Below are 22674 nucleotides of genomic sequence, written 5' to 3' on the forward strand. Positions count from 1 at the left end.
CAAATTAGAAATTAAAATAGAAAATTTAAAACACAAGAATATGTAAGCACACATTCCATTAGCTGTCAGAGCAATGACATCATCCACATGTCATATAGCCTCTGGAAAACTCCACTGTACACTCATGAGAGAATTGAAGTGAAAAAGACAAAAACGCAGTATTGTCACAAAAATAATTTTGACTTTTGGACCTTCTGAAAGGGTCTCAGAGACATTCTCCCCCAGAAGTCCCTGGACCACAACTTGAGAACCACTGGGCTGTAGCAGTTCTCACGTTGATTTAATATTAGAATTATTATATTATTAGAACCTAACACTTGAATATTCGTAACCAAATTTCATTATTTATCATTCAGTTAATAGTATGAGTCTGCTTAAAAGAGGGCAGAAACAAGGAGTTTTCTTTTATTTAAAGTAGCTCTACCAGTAGCTTATTAAAAAGAGTAACATAGATGCAGTAGAGAGATCAGGAGAATGAAGACTGAGGTCAGTTGACTCAAAGGATTAGGCCTTTACATTAGAAGAAGGGTGGAAGTAGAAGCTAAATTACAAGGGGTCAGTGAATAACAAAGCAACAAGCAATAGCTCTAGAGATATTGGCTAGGAAGGAAAAGATGGACCAGCAGATTGAGGTAGATAGATTAGATTTGTTTTAGTTTTTTATTAAAAAGAAGAAGAATAGTAGCCAGGAACTCAAAACCATTGGCTGTTTGTCTTGCTCTTGAAATAACAATTCCTAGCAGCAGACAAAAAGGGAGGAAGCCTTCATAAAACTTACACAGGGTTGGAATGGTAATAACAGATGTCACTTAACTACACTGAATGCCTGAGATGTAATACGAATTTATGCAACTGATAGCTATAAGCCTTCCCCCAAGTAATGGTAGAGAAATCAATTTCTGTTGCAGCATCTTTTTGAGACAAGATCATTGCTCTCAAAATAGTACTTTCTTTTCTTCTAAGGTAGGCATTGATACAATTAAATCCAGTAAACGTTGACTAAGCATTTACTAAGTTTTAGCCACGATGCATCAGAAATGGATTTTTTTCTAAAATTGTTGGAACATGTTTTTCTTATATTCAATCCTTTAAATCATGGTAAAGCAACTGAAAGAAAAAGTGTTTCTAAATTTCAGTGCAACAATTCTTGTTAAAAATGAATTGACTAGCAATGTGGCATTGTGGAAATCACATGAGCTTTTAAAGAATTTATGCTCAGATCCTGACTTTACCACTTACTAGACATGTATCTTTAGGAAGTAACTGCTTCTCTTAGCATTAGTTCCTCATATAAAATGGGAAGATAATGAGATTGTGCATGTAGTAGCTAAGAGCAGGACCCTAGAGCCAGACTGTATGGGTTCTGATTCTGACTAGCACATCTTTAACTTTGTGACCTTGGGCAACCTCTTTGTGCGTCAGTTTCCTATTCTGTAAAATGGGAATAATAGTAGCTACCCCATGTAGTTGTTGTGAGGATTCTGTGAGTTGATATGCATAAAGTATTTATAACAGGTGGAGCACAAGAAAGCACTATATGAGGATCAATTTATTTTTTTCTTCTTCTTGTCTAAAGTTCTTAGATCTCCAAAAGGTACATGGTAGGCATTGAGTGAGAGTGCAGCTGTGAGGGGCACGGTGAGGAGGAGGGAGAAAGCCCAATTCAATGCTTCATGTTGAGAAAGATTAGTGATGTCTGTTTATATATAAGTGCTTTATAAATAAGGATTTTGTGCAGTTGTTGGTGAAATAACTTGAAAACAAGTCTCTATCTGACACTGTACAGGAGCAGCAAAAGTAACTGGTTTGCTAAAGTACTCTGTTTTCTTAACTATAACTAGGTGATCATTTAATTTTTGCCCAGATCAGGACATTCTGAGACTGAAAGGAGATTCTATTAAATAATTATTCTGGAACAAAAGGTAAAATTCGGACTATCCTGGGTAAACAAATAGTTAAAATAGCCTTTGAAAAACAATGAAGAGATTTTTTATATAACCTAATACTGTTTTTTTAAATTGCTCTTTTCCTCAATTTTCTTGCAGTTATGTCAGTTCTGCATTTCTTCCATGGTACAGCAAGGTATACAAATTATTCAGATTGAAGACAAGACTACAATAATCAACAATACACCATATCAAATATTTTATAAACCACAGTTATCTGTCTCCAGCCACCACTCTGGAAAAGAGGTAAGGAAATCAGTATGATTGTTTTTCCTTAGTTTTGACACATTAAAAATTAATAGAATAAGCTTTTTTAAACCTAGAACAAATAAAAATCTAACAATGAATAAAAAAGAAAGAGAAATCCATTTATTTTTGCTTTAATTAAAAACATGGATGTCGTGGGCAATGCTTCCAAGGTAATTAAAGAGCAGAATCCTATAAAGCAGCAGATCCTGACACCCGATGGATTAGTTCTGCCTGAGCCACATCTGTTCAGAGGCTGTAGCGCAGTCCTCTAGCATGCTCACTGAAAACCACACTGGCAGGACTTGGTCCTGAAGACTGGTCCATGAGTCTTGTGTAAAAGAACATCTGCCTCACAGACTGTAGGGCCTGGCACAGCCGTGCAGGCAGAAGGCTGGGACTAAACCTAGCCATGGACTGGGAGCACTGAAGCCCTGTGTCTACCAGACCAGTAACTGTGAAAACATCCCAGCTCATTTTATAGTAACCTCTCAGTGGCCAAATAGGCTAAAAATAAATCCAAGGATATTCAGAGGGATTTTTTATTTCATTCTTCATACAAGTACAATGAACAGTCATATTTTAAAAGAGTTAGGAGTGATTTTTAAAGGGCTTAAAACCAGAATATACCAGCTGTATGCTATTGTTTTATGCTATTGAAATTATCATACAGGAAAATATTACCTTTACCTTCATATGCACTTATTATCATCCCTTAGTTTCAGCTCTGAAAAAAATATATTAAGATGATCAAATAGAATGGATCTTTTACTTTTAAATTTACAGTTGTGTTGCCAAATTTACAAAACTGTCAGAACAATGGAATTTCATCTTGGTTCACTGAAGTATTGATGAAATGAGTAGGTGCCCAGAAGTACCCAGTTGGTTGCCCAATTGGGAAATAGAGGTCAACAATATCTGCAGTGGAGGAGAGGACCTGACAAGCAGGCAATCAGCCCATGTCCTAATAATTCTGCTTCTCCCCACCAGGGCTTTCTGTGGCAAGGGGTTGGGACTTTCCACACTGACATTCTCTCATCTGTAAAATGAGCATAAGCATGTGCTCCTTGCAGGGTTTTTTTGTGAGACTTACATGAGATAATATAAGTAAAAAGAATAGGCCCTTAGTAAATATTTGCAGCTAGCATTTACCCCAGTGTCAACATTACAAAGAATGCCTGGTTTGCTTGGCTTCCTGGAGAGAAAGGGGAGGCCCAAGAAGCTAAGGAGTGTCCCCTTTTTAAACTCAGACCCTGCTTGAGGCAGGTGTGGAATTTTTTTAAAGCGCGACAGTCCCAAGCCTCTCAAGGAGACTGTGTGGGATAGTGAGAAAAACACCTAAGTGGGAAGCTGGAAACCCAGCAGTGGCCAGACTCTGCCATTGCCTGGCATTCTGACTTTGGGCAAGTCATCAACACTCTGGACAGCATTTTCCTCAACTCGAGAACAGGAGATTCAAATAGATTATCTCTAAAGGTCCGTATACGTCTAAAATTCTGAAATTATCTAATGTGCCAGAACCTTTGTGTATTTGCATCTGAAGGTTGGAATCAGAGCTTCATTCTCCCTAGGGATGAGCCTGAAACAAAGCTTGTCTTCTGAATTTCCCATACCAGATCTCTTCTTCCCGAGGTCCCTCAGGGTGCCACACCCTTTCAGTGGGTCGATACCTGTCTGCAAAGACTTCCTCACCAGCACGTGGCCTTTATATTTCCACACCATTTGGATTTTTACAGTATCTGGGGGCGATGAGAACTTTGCACCACCTCTTAAATCACCCCAGCCCTATCATTATGCCTGTGAAAGCAGATGCTGCTGTCGCTGCTTGTAATTGTCTCATTGCAGCTTCCTCAGGGGAATAGCATTCCTCAGGGGAATGTCATCGACCTGGCCACCTCCTGAGAATATGTGGTTATGGTTTCTTAGCTGTGCTTCAAAGAGCTTAACTCCATTGTATTACCATAGTAAATGTGCTCTCTCTGCATTGTCTTTTCTTTTTCAGTATTTTCATGTTCCAGACAGTACTACTTTTAGCATTTGCCCAGGTGGAGAACAGTCTGCTGTGAAATCCAGCTCCCTTCCTTGCTGGGACTTAATGCCTGACATCAGTCAGTTGGCAGTGGATGCATCACTACTTCAGAAACAAATCTTGCTAGGCTTTTCTCCTGCCATAGGTGCCAACAGCTCACAGTGCTGGAGTCTGCCAGCTATAGTTAGACAAGAGTTTCCAAGGCAGAGTGTGGCAGTGCCCTTCAGGAATTGTAAGGAAAATGGATTCTGTACCAGGTATTTTGCATATGTATGAATGACCTTCTTTGCTGCTCAGTGTAGCTATTCATCGATGTGCCAAGAGGGACAGGAGAATAGTTGCTCACCATAAGTAAAACTAGGTTTTACTTTTATGCTTAGTGGCTTCTAGACGCTTTATATTCTTGATCAAGTATTATGGTCACACGTGGGTTGTCCCAGTGTACTGATGAGATTCTCCCTTATGTGGTTTTATACTGTGGGGAAAATTACAGCAATTGTAGCAATCTGTCACAAATGAAAGATCACCTTCTTTTATGACTTCTTGGCCCCTGTAAAATGATGAGAAATATGGGTTATAGTATGAGAAAGTCAAATTGGAAAATCTTTTTCTTTTTCCATTTTTTTACTTATTCTTCAAAGTGGAATTTTTCTCAAAAAAAGTCATTGAGAGAAAACTTAGGTAAATACAAGTCACAGAAGACTATTCTGTGGTTGTTATCGCACACAAGTTACTTCAGTTACTGATTACCAGTCATGCAAATAACAACCACGGGATCAAGCCAGAGACATGTAATGGTTTGTTCAAACTGGACTTATATTTTATGGTTGTTTTACATGCACTAAGTCCTTTCTACGGCTGTCAGGAATAACTTATGTATGGTATATGTAACAACTGCAAAAGGAAACATATTGAGAACTTATGAGAGGTACTTTATTCTCAAGATTATGAATTTATGGACTTTATTTAAGGTTTTAGCTACCTTACCTTTTTGATGTATGCAGAGATTTTTAGTAGTGATATTTTAAAAGATAACAACTTATCCCATTTTATACACATAATAAGGTCCTGTTCCTCACACACATCCCTCCTTCTTTTACAAACATTATCCATGATTTCACAAACATTTTTCACCCCAACACTGCGGAGAAGTGGTTCTCCTTATATTCTGATGGGAGATGTTAAGTGTAGTAAGTTTAAGGAACTGTTTTTGAAAGAGACATGAGCCTATGTCTATGAAAAACTGGAAGATCAAATTTGAAATAAAATTTCATTTGGAAATTAAGCTTAAAATTCCAAGAGTTCTAAAACGTATGATTTATTACTATGATTTAATCCATCTAGTAGGTATTAAGGTAGATATCAATTTGAAAGTACCATACTCTAGCGCTGGCCCCCAGCTTTCTTGGCTTTCAAAAAAAAATCCTCTGAAGTTGGCTTGCCCAGCTTTTACCACATTAGGCTAGGGAAAGAACTTGTTTGTTAATCCAAGGACTGTATTTGAAAATGAATTCACTTCCTACTACCTCATCTCCTCTCTCTCCTCCCCCAAATCCAACAGTACACATTTGATAGTGTTATTAATTGGTTTTCCCAAAAGCTAATGGGCAATTCACTTTGACATTCCAGACAAACACAGTCTTTGGGAAGAGTCACACTTGCTCACAGTGACTAGTAAATAGATGGTGATTTGTGGAATTCTCTGGTGCATTACTGACCCCCTTTAGACAGTATAAACTAAAGGCCACATTGGGCAAATATCCAATTTCTTTGATTAATTTTGGCAATCAGTCCATGTAATTTTATAATGTAGAGAGAATTTTTTGCCTGCTTTGATATGAAATATTGTTTGGTAATCTATTACTCTAAATTGAAAATTTTCTCTCTCTATTGTAGAGGGCAGCCTAGGCCCAAACCAGCCTAGGCAGGTTTTCTAACTCCAGATAACATAGTGTTGTTCTCTTAGTCAAAGTGGAGATCCTGTAAAGTATGATGATCTTGTGAAACTTGACAACACATATTATGAGCCTTATGGCCCTTTAGAATTAAAAATGAGAAGGCACCCAAATTCTCAAACTCTGCTGTAGTCTTTCCAAAAGTTGGTCAGCTCTTTCTTTCCCAAAATTTATTGAGCATTTTTAAGGAAGAAGAAGGTACTCTATCTGAAGAATTTAAGAAATATATGCATAGAGGGGGAAATAAAAGACCAGAACGAAAAGTTAACATAAGGTTAACTGTAGTTCTTTCTGGGTGGTAGAATTATTATTTTTTCTTTTAAATAATTTTTCACATTTTTTGGAATATTTTAAGATATATATGTATTAACTATTATTATCAGAAAAATCAGTAAGCCTACCATTAGTGTTTGACAGTTAATAGATGAGGGGATGGCCTGCTTTCTCTGGAGAACATTTTGTCCAAGTTCTGAAAGAGAGGGTATCCTAGAAGGAATTCTGAATATTGCAAATCCAAGTAAACATGTATAGGAAAGAAAGCATTCATTTTTTTCTAAATCACTTCTGTCATTTGATTTGATTCCACTCTAGGGCTATAGCATTGACATATCAAGAACACTTTGGAGTGACTTATTTAACTCTCTCAGAAGACCCTAGTCCTCGAATAATTTTCCACAACAGATGTCCAGTAACAATGCTTATAAAGGAAAACATTAAAGGTACATTTTATAGCATAATATTTTAAGAATACAAAACCTATATTTCTTCTGGAAGTTTTTGATTTAGTAGTTACCTGTGATCCTGTGAAGAATGTCTAAATAAAAGTGTTTCCCATCCCTCCTTGAGAAGCTTCCCTGTCTTTGTCTTTGATGCCTGTTTGCATATGCCTTTTTTTTTCAATTTCAGATATTCCAAAGTTTGAAGTTTATTGCAGAAAAATTCCTTCTGAATGCTCAATTCATCATGAGCTGTATCATCAGATTTCCAGTTATCCAGACTGCAAAACCAAAGACTTACTTCCTAGCCTTCTTTTGAAAGTAGAGTTGGTAGATGAAATACCAACTGAATGGAGTGACGCTATTGACATCAACAATCAGGGGACACAGGTAAGTGAGCCACATGTGTTCCTGCCAAGGCCCAAAGAAAAATTCCCTTTTCTAAGGCTTTTGTTGATTATTTATTTTTAGACATGGTTTTTCTAAATGCCAAACTTCTTGTCTCTGTGTGAGAACACTCGTGTATCCATTTTTACATCCTAGTTAGCTTTTAAATTCTCAAAAACAGGTATGCATCTCTAAAGTATACTATACAGCTGTTTACCAGAGAGGCGCGTTTGGTAAAAGCAAGCCTGTCGGGGTACTAATCCAAGGTCAAAATGAAATTAAATTGTTAGATTCCTATATATAGAAAGTAGGCCAGCCATCCAGCTTTTAGGACAATCATAATGTTAATCCTAGATTAATTCCCTTAAAGTTTACTAATTTTAAAATATGCATACTTATCATAGTATTAAAACTTTAATAGGCAAAATGTCCTGATTTGTTTTTATTTTATTCTGGATGTTGGTGGTTTTATTTGTGTGAAAATGGCACATGTACCTAGCATTTCCTTCATGCTGAATTTTTTTATTGTTTTTTCACATGTATTAGTTTGTTTGAGCTTTATAACAAGCTTGTAAAGTAGATCCTATTGTAGTGATTACAAAACACATTAAATTTACAAATATACTTACAGTGATAATAATGGTCATCATTTAAAAATCACTTACTCTATGCCAGGGATTGTGCTAAGCACTTTATTTTCTTTTTTATTTAACCTTTACCAATAGTCGTGTAATGTAGGGGCTGTCTCCATGTTACAGAAGTGAAAACTGAGACCTCCAGAAGTAATTTGGCCTAATTCCCTTGTATTACAAGAGAACAGACTGGGATTATGTCCAGATCTGCCTCCGAAGACTGTGCTCTGAACTACTACTCTTGTGTACCACTTCCTTACCTGGAATTCCCTAACTGCCCTAGTCCTCCTGGCACATTTCTTCTTATCTCTCAAGATAGTAAAAGTCTTCGTGAAGCTACCCACCCCCACTGTTCTCTGTAAATGCTCATATAATATTTGTAACATTTTATTGCACTTATTTTTTTTAAATTATTTCCTACCAAGTCAAGATTCCTGGGAGTCAGATACCTACCTGCCTTGTTCATCTTGGCTATGGCAGAGTGCCTGTTAACACAGTAAGATCTTAATAAATATCAAATGAATAAATGAATGACTGGATGAAAGGATGATGTCACCCAGATCATGAAAAAGAGGAAAAGAAAGTCCCAGGTATCCCCTTGGGAAACACCAACATTTAAGCGTAGAGCAGCATAAGAGATGGAGAAGGAATAAGCAGAGTAATCGGAGGGGAGCTGGAGAGGAGAAACATGAAAGCCCCCTGAAGGAGACAGTTTACAGAGTGTAAAATGGTGGAAAGAGGTCAAGCAGGACAATTGGAAATTGCAAGTTTTGAGTAAATGGAAATGAGGAAGAAGAAGAACAAGTGAAAATTGTTCTTTCAAGGAGCTTTGCCATGTGCTGTCAGTGGGTAGAAGCTCTTTATATACTGTAGGAGGAGAGCCAGCCAAGGAGATGAAGTGGAAAACATGAGCAAGAAGAAGAGGTGCCAGAGGAGATAATTCCAAGCACAAGTAGTTAGAATTGAACAGAAGGGCCACCTCCTCTTTTCTGACAGTGAAAAAAGAGGTGAGGACAGATTCAGATGTAGATAGAGATATTTGAAGCAAGGGGCTAGGAAACTGAGTGAATTGATACTCAATGGCCTTAAGTTTATTTGTGAAAGGTGGAATGAATCATCTACTAAGAGAGCGAGGAAAAGGGTCAGGACCCTGGGGAGAGCATTCGCTGTGGAGACGGGTGAAGGATCTGGCCCAAGGACACGTGACAGAATGGCCCAGTAGCTCAGAGGGCCAGGTTCACCTTGAAGACCTGCATTCGTTGTAGCCCCAAACTACCAAGGGGTGTCATTTCTACCAGCAGTGCTCATCTGATGGATATTGAAAATCTCCTAGATCTGTGTAGCCTCAGGAGACATTCCTAGTCTTGTTAATTTACAAAATAAATATTGAAAGCTTCTCAGGGGTCCTTGAACTCCCCTGCATCAGTTTGAAGATATTTTGAAATCTTACTTATATGGGGATTCTTTACAATAGGCGTTCTACTGCCAAACCTCTCTCTGGGGATTCCCATTCACTGTGATTTCCTCAAACCTTTGTACTCAAAGCTAAGAGGAGATATTCTTTCCAGTACCCTTATCATTCATGGTCTGAGGACCCAGCAAAGTCTCATGTTCCCATTAATCTTTCAGGAGCTGTGTGCCATATGTCCTGCAGATCATGGTTTACTTCCTACCCTGGAGGAAGATTTGTTGCAGACCCTCACAGGCCTCTCCTCAATAATACACCAGGGCATATAAATCACTGGGGAGTGAAGGGAGCTGTGTCCTCTGATGAAAGGAAGCAGCCCTTATGTAGGAGTAAGTTTGTCTTCCAGAAGCTTTCCTTCAACCCTTGATCTGGGGGGATGGGATGAGAGTTTCAAAGCTCACCTAAACAAGCAGAATGAAAACACCATAAAACCCCCATCTTGCTGTAAGGGAGAAAATTCCTTCAGCTTTTGTCAACCATAGATATGCCCTCTGCCTCAGTTTTTTATATAGAACAGTGTCATATATAATTTTGAAATAGAGTATGAGAGGAAATATGTGCAAAATAATTTTATAATCACATAAAGAAGTGTTCTTTGGACCAGTGGTTATCAGGAATACCTGAGAGCATGGAGGCCACAAAATTCTGACTGTGAAGTCAGTGTGGGTTTTCTGTATTTATGTCCCGGGCTCACACCCGGTTAGAAGACAACTCCTGGTCATTTAGCCAGAGGCCCTGGCATGGCGGCAGGCGCTCTTGTCCACAGTTTGACAATGGGTGGTAACCTGACTTTAGGGAAAGAAATTTTTAGATTCTCAGTAAACGGAGTCATAAAAAATAAGTTTGCAATGATAATTTTAAGCCATAATTTTGATCCTATCTGGGAAATAGTTTAAAATCCTGTAATAATGTAATAATGTATGGAATTTCAATTTCTGATAGAGAAATTTTATTTCTTATTTTTGTCAGAGTTAGGCAACATTATTTTGAAAAAATTCAAAACATAAAAGGTACAAAGAAAATAACGATGGTTACCATTTAAATAACAAAAACATTGTGACGCATGCTTCCTTCTTTCAATCAACAAATATTTACTGTCTCTAATATGTACTAGACATCATACTTAGTACTGGGACTACCTAAAATATAGTGAACAAAAAGGAACACAGGTCTTTCCTCAAGGAGATTACATATAGAGGAGATAAATAATAAGCAAATAATGGCACAAATATTTGTATTATAACCTCTGATAAGAATCAGGAAGGTACAGTGGTGCTGTAATAGTGTATTGACCAACTAGATAGAGTCATTTAGTTGATAGAGTCGACTAGGTCAAGGAATGTGTCTCTGGGTAAAAGACCTTGAGTCTGTGCCTTCTGGGATGAACAGGCATGAACTAGACCCAAAGGCTGGAGATTCATCTAGGCTGAAAGAGCAGCATGTTTCAGACTCCTATGCTGGTAGAAGGAGCATGGTCCTTTCCGGGAACTAAAGGTCAGTTTGGCTATTGTGCCAGACAAGGAAAAAGTTGATGGAAGATGAAGCTAGGGAGGCAAGACCTGGCAAGACCTTATAGCGCCATCAAGGATTGTGGTTTTTATCTTAAGAGCAAAGGGAAGCCATCAAATTGTTAATGAAAAGCAATTTTTGAATCATTGAAACAGCAAAGAAGAATTAGCAGTTTGAACCCCCAAAAAGTGGGTTGAAATTATCCTTTTGAAGGTGAATTCTCTTCTAAAATGATCCAGTAAATTCTCACAATCTTTAACTCTTAGCAGAAGCATTTAGTGGTTTTTTTTCCCCAAACTGTGGGGAAACTTCCTTTCCATGTAGCACTGTATCATTTACAAAGTGCTTTTATATCAGCAGTCTTCAGTGTTTCATCCATCTATTCAACAAACTTTTTATTGAGGATCTATCAAGTACCAAACCCTTTGCCCTGAATAAGGCATAATTCCTGCCTTCAAGGAACTGAACTAAATAAGTCCAGTGAAGTATAGTAAGTCCTAAGACAGAGACTTTGGTCACTGCAGAATTTCTGTTAAGGTAGTCAGGGCAATAATTTTTATGTTCATTTTTCTGATAAGAGGATGGAGGCTTAACCTGTGGTCAGCTAGGTGGTTTGTATGTAAGAAAGATCAGTTTGGAACCTGGATCTGCTCGCATCTGGCCTAGTCCTGTTTTTCCTACACCAAGCTGAGATCACTGAACTGTTCATTACCTATCTGTCCTTCTGCCCTAGTTACAAATATTGCTACCTGAAAGTTCATGAAAGTACAGGTTAGAGGAGGAATTTACCCTTTTCTCTAGTGCAATAATCTCTTTGATGACATCTAGCCTCAGAAAACTTCTAGTATCATAGTCATGGCTTGTTCCAGCTGTGGCTGTGAGAAAGTTTCTTCTTTTATCATGTTAAAAACTATCCATCTGTAGCATCCAGTCCATTCATCTTTGTTTTGCCCTCTTGGGCATCACAGATTATTTACTTCCTGTCCATTATGGCAAAACTACAATTATTTGAACGCAGCTTCAGCATCTTGTCTAAGTGTTCTTTTATCCAGGACAAACATTTCTGGTTCCTTGAATCATTCCTTCAGTAAATGTATTTTCCAGACTCATCATCACAGTTACTTTTGTCTGAACACACTCATGTATTATGTTCCCTCTTAAAAACCTGGCAGCCAGAATAACACGTACTATTCCAAATGTGGTCTAACCAGCTATTACCTCCCTTCCATTAATAAAGTCACAGATTGAGTTAGCTTTTTATTAATGAGCTCACAATGTTTGGTATTATTAAATTTGTGGTCAACCATATACCCCAGGTGTTATCACATTACTTTCTGCACAGTTGACTTTTTGAACCTAATGACAGGACTTTACATTTATCCCCAATAAATTAAGTCTTATTGCTATTGGCCTAGTTCAGTTTGTTGAAATCACTTTTTTTTTTTTAAATTGCAATTCTGTCATCTAACATATTAAGTATCCCCGTTAGCTTTATGCCATCTATAGATGTGGTGAGGATGCATTCTACATGTTCATCCAAGTCATTAATAAACATGTTGAACAGGCCAAGTCCAAGATCTACATGCTGTAGTGAATCACCTGATACTTCCCTAATGCTTGAGTTCAATTAGCTACCAACACATCAAATTGTACTGTCTAGCCCACTTTTCTTAAATAAGAAAATGCATCTAAAAGCAGTTTTTCAGTTATCCTGATTAGGTTTTTCTTATCTTGTCTACAAGAACATCATGAGATACTTCATTAAGTACCTAGATGAACCAGAACTCAAATGTGTAATCAGTCCATTTGGTGCAGATCACGCAGAGGCAACCCTGAGCACTGATGCTTAAAGCAGCATGTAGTAATTTTCAGAGATATCCCTAGCCTCCATTCAGGAATTTTCACATGCAAGTGGGTATCTGGATTCCTGCTCACTTCACTCATCTTCCCCACCCCCAGTATCAGAACTGGTATCAGCAAGTTGGTACCTATCAGAACGTCTGCCAGGTACCCTGGTCTTGAGTCCCCTGTGTGTTTACCTGTTTGTTCTAAGTCACAACTGCTCCCAAAGATACTTGAGAGTAGAGATTTCCCTAAAATGTTTTCCAGTAAGCATGCAGAGGAAATAATTATATCCAGAATATCTATTATTTCCTTTTCATCCCTATCCAACCTTTTCTATCTTGATTATCTTAGAAATTCATCTCCCTTCTTCTCCTTTCTGGGAGATCTAATCCATCTTACGACTTTTTAACTTTAGCTACCATCTATTGCCCAATCACTTCCAGATATCTATCTCTGGCCCCTACACCCTCCCCAAGCTCCAAATTTGTGTTTCTAGCTAACCACCAGACATCTCTGCCTGAATGACCTTTAAGCATCTCAAACTCAACATGTCTGAAACCCAAATGATCTTTTTCTATTCCCCAAACCAGCTTCTCCTGGATTCTCTGCTTCAGTTAATGTTACCACTATTATCCCAACATACAAACCTCCAATAATATTGATATAAAATTGTTTTGAATGCCTATTTTATGTCAGGCACTCTATCACATTCCGGAAAGGCGGCTGCAACCTGAAGCTCAGAGAGATTAACTTGCACAAGAAGTGGATCTGGGGTTCAAACCCAGGGGCTCTCTGGCTTCTCAGACTATCTTCCTGCTGCATCCCAATGCTGTTCTTCTCTCCCTTCCCTTACACATCCAATAAATCACCAGGATCTGTCACAAATACCTCAGAAATGTCTCTAGAAACTAAACTGCCTTTCTCTCTGCCACCAAGGCCTAGTTCAGGCCTTTGTGCATCATCCCTCTCCCACGTGTTAGCAGTATCCCTTTAAAAGGTCTCTCTGTTTGCCGGCCTCTCCCCACTCAAGTCTGTCTCCACAGCCACCACCAAAGTGATTGCTAAAACACTGAGTCCACCCCAGAGAGGGTTATGCAGCCCACCAGGCCACTTAAAACAGACCACTACCTGAGGCCATGTGGGCTACACTTTGCTCCCTTACTCTACAGGATGGGTTCATTCCCTTAGCATATGTGGAAGTCTCTTCTTCCCTTTAAAGACTAAATCTTCAATTCTTCCATGTTATGGGTTTCCTTCTTAAGATATTCTTTTAGAAATCACTTTATCTGGCAGTATACATAGTAAATTTTAAATTTATTCCTCCCCAAAGATTGGGGATGAAATTTTATATGAAAAGTGACTTTCTGCCAAAAGTCAGCAGAACAAAGAAAATCCCTAATTAGAATTATCTTCAGATCAATTTAAACATATCTCCCAACACAAGTTAATTGTTATACTGTCTTAAACTTAATGATTCAAAAGTAGGAGAAAAAATTATCATTTTTAAGAGTAGAGAGTAGAATTCATCTAAGGGCATCTTTAACAAAACGGATGGGCCATTTTGGTTGTGGAAAGATAGCTAGGCTAGACCAGGAATGAGGAAAAAGTAATGGCTAAACTGTCTCACATAGTGAAGCAAGTGAAATTTTAAGGGGCAACAAAATAAGGTAGAAGAAAGAATTGAAGGAGGGGTAGGACAGGGTGGGGGGTGGAGAGGGGAAGCAAAAGATGTACCATGATGGGAATTGGAGCCCAGCTGAAAGGGAATCAGTGAGAATTGGGAGAGAAGGCAGTTTAAGGACTTTAATAACACTAACACCTATAATTTAACTTAGCTGCAGTGCTGTGATGTTTTATAACCTCTTCTTGATTGTGCCTGGATCTTCACATACAGTCTAAGGAGGTGGGGAGGCTGCAGGGGAAAGGAGGCCAAAAAAAAAAGAGACGGAGAGAGTGCCTTGCATTATTGTCTCTGTGTCACCTTGTTGGGGCCCAGACCGAGCTCACATGGAGCCTGGGAGGGTGCAACTTCTAGGCCAAAAAACACTCCAGGCACAGAAGCAGGCATGGGTTTACTGGGACTTAACGAGCAGGAGAAGTTTTCCAGTGACAGCTGGACGTTAGTGCTCCGCGAAGGGGACAGAAATGCATGAATCAGTATACAATTTCAGAACAAAGACATTCCGTATAGTATGAAGATAGAGGGTCTCTAGTATAATCTTTAAAGGGGCTTAAGATCTGATGTTTTACTAATGTGTTTAAGACTAAGATACGATCAATGCCATTTTTACATCCTTTTACCTCTGGGGAGGTTGTTTGTCCTTGGCTAAAGCATGTCTGTTAAGAGCTTTTAGGACTTGTGACTTAGTAAAATTAAGTTGATACAATTTTTTAGAGTTCATTGGATATAAATATAATAAAATTTAAATAAAGATTATAGAAGAGCACAAATTATATTTAAGTGTTTCTTATTTGTAATTGTAGAAAAAAGATCATGTACTAAGTAGAAGGCAGGATCTAGGCCTGGGGTGGTTCTTATACTTAAAAGATAATAGATAAAGTGTTGTTGATCAAGGAGCACCAATAGAAATACAAAAGGCAAAACACAAAGTATCCCTCAAATACATTTTGAGGTTAGAGCAGCAAGTCTCTAATTATATGTCGCCTATACTCGTCTACACCACTCCCCACAACTACCACTGTGAAGTGAAGACAGTAAAAAATAACTAAATGGAAGCGTTAATCAGGACTGGCTAGGATGTTCTGCCATGGCAAACTACTAAAAAAAATCCCTTCTCACCATCAATCATTTAATTCATCCTTTTTCCCATACACAGAACAAACAAGTTCTCCTCCCCAAGGTTCTAACCAGTCACCACATCCCACTCAGAATCTGATATTTCTGAGTGATGATCAGTTGGTCCGTATGTAACTCCTTTTGGTCTAGCAACCTATGAACTTATGTGCCCCACCCTCTGTCCTAGCCATTACACAGGACAGGGTAACAGTAATAAACCTTCCTATTTGGAAGGGGAAAAAATGTGACACATACAACAGCTTCTTGTCATAGAAACTCTGAAATTTTTCTGGGCACTTATTGTGGGGTCTGTACCCCGGAAGCAAAGAATGGTCTTTGAGCTCTTTTTCTGCCCCTAGAGGAGCTTCCTCACCTTTGTTCTTCAGGTCCCTGGATCCACCCTTGGGGAGATCTTTCTTGGCCACATCTGAAGCTTCTATTCAATCTAAAATAATCATAGTTTCTTTGATTTAGGTTCATGAGTTTATGGGGCAGTAGTAATTCTCAAAAACTCAATATCTTTCTTATTTATTTGGATCCAGAGAATCCATTGCCAATAACCATATTCATGGTCCTTTTAAGATACATTTCTTTGCTATCCTGCTTCCTTACCTCTCTGGATTTAAGAGAGCTTCTGTGGAGAAGCTTCTATCCCTAATCTAATCTTTTTCCTAAATCACCTTGACAATTAAGTTTTAACAGTGGGTGTGATACCCGTTGTCAGCCTAGGCTGAGTATTAATATGCCTTTGTATTCAGTGGCTTTCTGCATTTTATTTCTTACTGTAGGGGGTTTCAAAGAATTTGGCATTTCCAGCCTTGCAAGGCCCTGAAATTCTGGAATCTCCATTCTCCTTCATTTTTGTTTGCAAACTGGCCAATTCTTTCCCAAGCTCATCTCTTCTTCATAATACATTGCCAGACATAGCCAACAGCAGCCAACATACATTACTAGTGGTTTATTTCCAAACTTCATTTTTTAGAGCTACAAATTTATTAGGTTCATGATCTATCTCCCAAGTAATCTCAGGCAGCAGTTTTACTAAACGTTTTGCCACTTCATGACATGGATTCCCGTTTTTGCAGCTTTTGATACAATTTCTACTGCATGACTGTTAAGCCAGGGCCACATATGTTAGGTTTCTGATAGAACTCTACTTCTATTACTGAATTCTATTAGTTAGTATAGGCTAGGTTTGCTGCTTATCGTAATCCTAGAACTTATTTCTTGCGCATGCTGCATGTCCAGTTTTTGTCACTGGGGGCTCTGTTCTACATGGTTATTCAGAGACCCAGATAGATGGAAGCCCCACCGTCTCAAATCTGCACCTTTGTAACAACTCCTAGTGACTTAAAAAAAAAAAAAGATTTACCACTCCTGATGATTCTGAGGGTTTGTTGGATGACTTTTCTGCAGGGTTAGCCTGGGATCACTCATGTAGCTGCATTCAGCTGGAGAGCTGGCTGAGGGATAGGTTCAACTGGGGAAGTATGGGCATCTCTTCCACCATGTGTTGTTTCATCCTTAAGAAGGCTGGACCGGGCTTCCTCATGTGCTGGCAAGAAAGCATACCCCAAAGAGCAAGCTTTGTCAAGCATCCTCTTGCTTCAAGTTTGCTGATGTTCCATTAGCTGAAGAAAGTCACACAGCCAGTATGGGAAGAGACTACACAAGGGCGTGTGCTACTGGGATATGCAATGCATCAAGGGACATTAGTGTAACAATCTACCACAACTAAAGCAAGGGTCAGAAAAATTTTTCTTTAAGTTCTAGATGGTAAATATTTTAGACTTTACAAGCCATACAGCCTGCTTCATAACTATTCAGCTCTGCCATAAGAAAGAGACAATACATAAACAAATGAGCAAAGCTGTGTTCCAAAAAAACTTTATTTGCAATAACAGACAGTGGACTGGATTTGGCCTACCACTGGTCCAGAAACAAAAGGCTTTCTTTAGTCGCCACTGCAGAGGGAGAAGGCTGGCTCTTTTATGCTTTGTTATACGCGGCAATTCTAACTTTAACCCACTGGCCCAAACTAGTCACATGGCCATACCCATCTGCAAGAGTGTGGGGAGTATAATCCTGCCCTGTTCCTGGAAGAAGAAAAATAGAAATGGATAGAGACTAGAAGTCTCTCCCATAGGAGCCTAATTTAGATGATGGCCATTCATGTCATCAGCTTTTATCTTTATTGAGTTCCAGGCACTGGTTATACATACGGAACAAAATGGACATGAAACCGTTGACCTCATGAAATTTACATGGAGACCATGGTGGTTAATGCACTAAGAGGGAGAAGCATTTAATTTAACTCTGCTCTTGAATTGTTACTTACTTTCTCAGTATATGTCTACCTGGCCTTTCACCAGCTAGGCTGTGAGCAACTTGAGAGTGTAATCGTATCTTCTCCATGCCTAATGCAGTAACTGATTCTTTATAGGTACCCTTCTAGTGTTTCCAGATAATTGCCTGAATGACTGAATGAGCAAACCATCAGAACCAAACGGATTTGTTTTAAATTTCTGGGGAACCTGGATTTAGGTACCTAATTTCTCTGGTATTTAGGTACCTAACTCCCTAATCCCTAGAGCTGCCACTGTACAGAAGGTCTGTAGTTGAGAGGAGCCTGCTTCTCCGTATGTGGAAAGAGACAAGTAGGCTCCAAGAATTAAAGCCTGTGTTCTTTCCACCCTTAACTGGTGAGTGAAAAGGACACCCAACAAAATTTATCTCCCGGGTCCAAATTTTTTGGCCAGAACTAGTACCTTAAAGATTTAGATTAATTTGCTTGCTGTCAAAAGTCCCTTGGACAGTTAGCAGAAACCATCAGCTTGCCTTATCGTTATTATCTCAGAGAGCATAAGTATCCTCATTTCATAGAACCTGAAGATGATTTTGAGAATGTGCAGTACATAAATATTTCCCTATTCTGATCCCAGGGCCTCCTTCTCTCCGTAGAGGAGTAGTAGTTCTGGTTTTTAGCAGAATGCTAAAAACCTGGGGTGTACACTGAAGTTATGGGCAGTCATTGAGAAAAGGGAATATAGAAGGGAGAACAGAACCTTAAAAAGCTTTGTGACTAATGACTAATTCCATATCTGTCAGCTTAGTGAAAAAGCTGTGTGACTCATTTTACATGTCCTCCAAAGGGCTGGCTTTTATAAGTGCAAATGAATGTTTCTCAAAGAATACCTATTTTGTTTCTGGATGATGAGCTGAGCCATTTTTTGAGTTGACTGAATTCCAAATTTTATCATAGTTTAATTCTTAACCTTGGAACAAATAGGGCAAATTCAGGATGCAGACTTTTGAAACAAATGCATTTGCAGAACTATCCATTTGAGAAACATGTCCATGGAGAATACAAATACAGCAAATTGACTCCACCCCCCATTCTCAAGAAATTTACAATCTAGGGATTGAGTCAGGTGTTTAAACAGGTAACTATAGTACAAACAATATACAGTACAACATGTAGTACAAACAATAAAATTTGTGCTCAAATAGATACATTGTTACAGTGCTTTTGGAATGTAGGAGTAGGTATCAAGCTGAGGAAGACAATAAGGAAATTAGGAAATAGCATCATGGAATAAGATGTCCTTTGAGCTGTATGTGCAGAGATACCTTGGATTCTGAAAGGGCTTATATGGGGAAAGGGTATTCTAGGCATAGGGAGGGGTGAGTGGGGCAAAGGTGTGAGCTAAAGCAGTGGCCCTAGAATGGAAAGGAAGGCATCGGTGGAGGAATGGTGACCAAGCTGGAAGACTGGTAAGCACCAGACTGCAGTGAGTGGATGAGCAGAGGAGGAGGTAGAGATGACATCCAAGTTCCCTGGTGCTGAATTTGGTCCAGATCCCTGAAGGAGGAGCCACGTCATAAGAAAGGAGGACAGTGGCCTTGAAGTTGGTTCCGAATTAGAATCTGAGACTCTGTCCTGTGAATCTATATATACTCTCTCTGATACCTCTTCATTTGGTGAAAATTAGAATACATTTGTTACGTGCAAAGCAAACACCTAACTTTGTTCCTTCATCCAGGAATTTTCTGTCTTTCTTCCTTTATTTGCTGTCCTAACAATAACTGAAGACCCAGATTTGGACTCCATTGATATTGCAAATCATCAGTATCAACTTTCCCTAAAATAAGAAGGTTTTGTCCCTACTCTCAGGTAATCCTGGCTGTGAACATGATGTTCTCGGAGTTGTTTTTCAAATAGTTCTGTTTTCAGATATTTATTCATTTAAGCAACGGTGGTATTTAATGCTGAAAGATCATCTGTTCTGCTGGCCTAGCACCTGGCTTCCTGGGATATAACATTTTTTAGGTCTTAGTCCACCTTCTCTTGGTAGAAAAGTTAATTTTGACTCTCAACAAATTAATTTATCTAGCATTCTTGCTACAAGTTACTTGAGGGACCTTAGGGGGATTCGTGAAGCATTTTGTTGGTAGGCTTTCAGTTGTGCTTTTGTGTCTCTGGCACAGAAGGATACCCCTGTGGTAGGAAGTTAACATTCAAGAGTCTGAAACTTTTTGCACATTGCATTTCAAGTCCTGACTTTTAGGGCTTTTTTCCACTGAGATTCATGTGCACACATAAAGCTGGCCCCATGGCTGGGCTCCAGCCCATACAGAATTATTTGCCAACTCCAAAGAAGCGGAGAATGAAGATACTCATGCCCCGTCGTCATCCATCATTTTTTTTTCTATGAGCTTTACAGCTGGATATTGAAAAATCTGGATTTAATCTTTTGGGTTTTTTTTGTTTTTTTTGTTTTTTCATTTCAGTCAACTGACTAGCCTGTACATATGGATATAAAGAAATATAACCAGGAAGTGTTTGTGGTATTGAATCAGAACTTGAGACATTTGAAGTCAGCCATTTCAGAAGTGTTTCTTATTTCTTTTTAATCAGATATTGCATTTTTGCAGGTTTTGTTCCTAACTGGTTTTGGCTATATATACGTGGACATTGTTTATCAGTGTGGCACAGTTTTCATAACTCTGGCCCCAGAAGGAAAAGCAGGACCTTTTTTAACCAATACTAACAGGTAGGTTTAATTATTTTCCCAATAGCCATAAAGTAAGCTTTCCTGTTATGAAGTTGTATACCTAGTATTTAGTATTCTTTGTCACTCCTCTATATACGTTAAACCTTTGGTTAATTTCTGTGTAATCTGTACGTAAAGGTATGGTTATTAGCATTAAATCATAACTATAAGAGGAAGCAATATAGCATCTTTCTTGGTTACTTCTTCCAGGTCTTCTGTGATAGGTTCAACAAACCGATTTGTAAGCTGAAACATGCATCTTGGAATTGAACCATTATTATAATAATGCAAGTTAATACTTCTATATCTGTGTGACAACTTCAACTTCCAAATAAATTCAACTCTTAGAGGCACATTTTCCCCCCTTCAACCTGAGTGTTGCTATCAGGTTTTAAAAGCATGAACCAGGCAAAGAGTCAATAGCCTTAATTTAAAAGAGCTCATTTAATTTGATAGTGGTAATATAAAGATATCCCCTCCTTCCAAAAAGAAATAAGGGCAAAAGGCATGAACAGAAAATTCTAGGAATAGGAAATACAAGTGAGCAAAGAAAGAGTCCTGGTGGAAGTGGAAATTTGTGCCATTTTCTGAACAGCCCGTTTGCAATATAGATATTGAGAATTTTAAAATCCCTTTTAAGAGTATATGCTAAGGAAATAACTGGAGAAGTGGGCAAAGTTATATGAAGAGAGATGATTATCACATTATTAATTATAGTGGCAAAATATTCAGAGTGCAAATGCCTATCAGTAGGAGAATGTATAAATAAATGGTACATCCACCAAAAAGAAGGTTTTATTGAGTTTTTCCTGGATAGAAAAATGCATATGATATAGTCATACAATCTAAAATAAAGCAGAATATAAAATTAAATATGTAAGTATGATCCTAGTGATGTGTCATTTGTCATGTATATATATATACACACACACACACATTCACACACACACACATACGAAAAACAATCCTAGAAAAAAGACTGAAGGGAAGAGAAACAATCAGAATTGTTAATCAACATGGATGGGATTATAAGTGATTATATACTAGTCTTCTGTATTTTAATTTTCCACAATAAGCATTCATTTTATAATCAGCAAAAGTAATTTAAGATTAAAATAAAATAGTAATACCAATGTTCATATATTTGTTTCAGCCCTCTCTTAAAAGAGTTCTGTGCTTTTCATATATGGTAAGAACACATAATTTGGACTGTTGATTTGAATTTGTAATATTTAGACAAGTCTAGTTATCAAGTTTTCTTTGCTAAGTTAGTAATAGTATCAACAAACTTAGAGACTAAATTTTAAATTGTAAAGCACGAAAGATCACGCCTACACCACAATTTCAGAAAGGGTATTAGTAGGACATTGGTTAATGACAATAGCAACAACCCATGCATTCTGTGGTAGAAATAGGAAAGGCACAAGTATCTATTTACTTGTACTTACTTAATTTATCTATTCAAGAAATATTTTTCAAGTGCTTAGTGGATGTCAGGTGCTGTTCTAGGCATGAATAAAAAAGACCAAAATCCCTGCCCTTGAGAAGATTGCATTCTCACAGGGGCAGGGAGGGAATAGACAATAAATGTAGTAAAAAATATATATATATATATATATTTGGTACAATAGAAGGGCAGGGTTGTACAGGGATAAAAATAGAACCCAGTAGGAATGGCTGCAGTGCCAGGGCCTGGGGAGAGGGAGAGTGCAGTTTTAAATAAATTGGTGTAGGAAAGCCTCATCAAGAAATTGAATTTTGAGCCAAGACTTGAAGGTGGCAAGGGGGTTAGTATCTGAGGGAAGAACTTTCTAGACAGAAGGCACAGCCAGTCCAAAGGTTGGTGTATTGGAGGATCAGGCCAGAGGCCAGTGTGGGACAAGTGGAGAGAGTGAAGGAGAAAGTAGTAGTGGATGAAGTCAGAGAAATGAGGGCTGGTAGGAGGGAGACACATTGTGTAGGGCCTGGGGGGGCCATGGTAAGGGTTTGTTTTTTATTCTGACTAAAATTGGGAAGTCATGTGATCTGATTTAAATTTATAGAAGATTGTTTTACTGGTTTGTTGAAGTAAACCATAAAGGAAGCAAATG

General features: G+C 38.4%; 1 protein-coding gene across 7 annotated transcripts in view; it reads left to right on the forward strand.

Annotated features, from left to right (window-relative positions):
- Nucleotides 1–22674, forward strand: part of VPS13B (vacuolar protein sorting 13 homolog B) — a 1017676-nt gene that overhangs the window by 970571 nt on the left and 24431 nt on the right. For all 7 annotated transcript variants that reach the window (XM_037803400.1, XM_037803396.1, XM_037803398.1 and 4 more), the window contains 5 exons: nucleotides 2046–2192; nucleotides 4195–4478; nucleotides 6768–6895; nucleotides 7083–7282; nucleotides 20466–20584. In XM_037803400.1, coding sequence (XP_037659328.1) covers nucleotides 2046–2192; nucleotides 4195–4478; nucleotides 6768–6895; nucleotides 7083–7282; nucleotides 20466–20584 — 878 coding nt within the window. The remainder of the gene's footprint in view (nucleotides 1–2045; nucleotides 2193–4194; nucleotides 4479–6767; nucleotides 6896–7082; nucleotides 7283–20465; nucleotides 20585–22674) is intronic.

This window comes from Choloepus didactylus, chromosome 14 (genome assembly GCF_015220235.1).
Source record: "Choloepus didactylus isolate mChoDid1 chromosome 14, mChoDid1.pri, whole genome shotgun sequence".
NCBI lineage: Eukaryota > Metazoa > Chordata > Mammalia > Pilosa > Megalonychidae > Choloepus > Choloepus didactylus.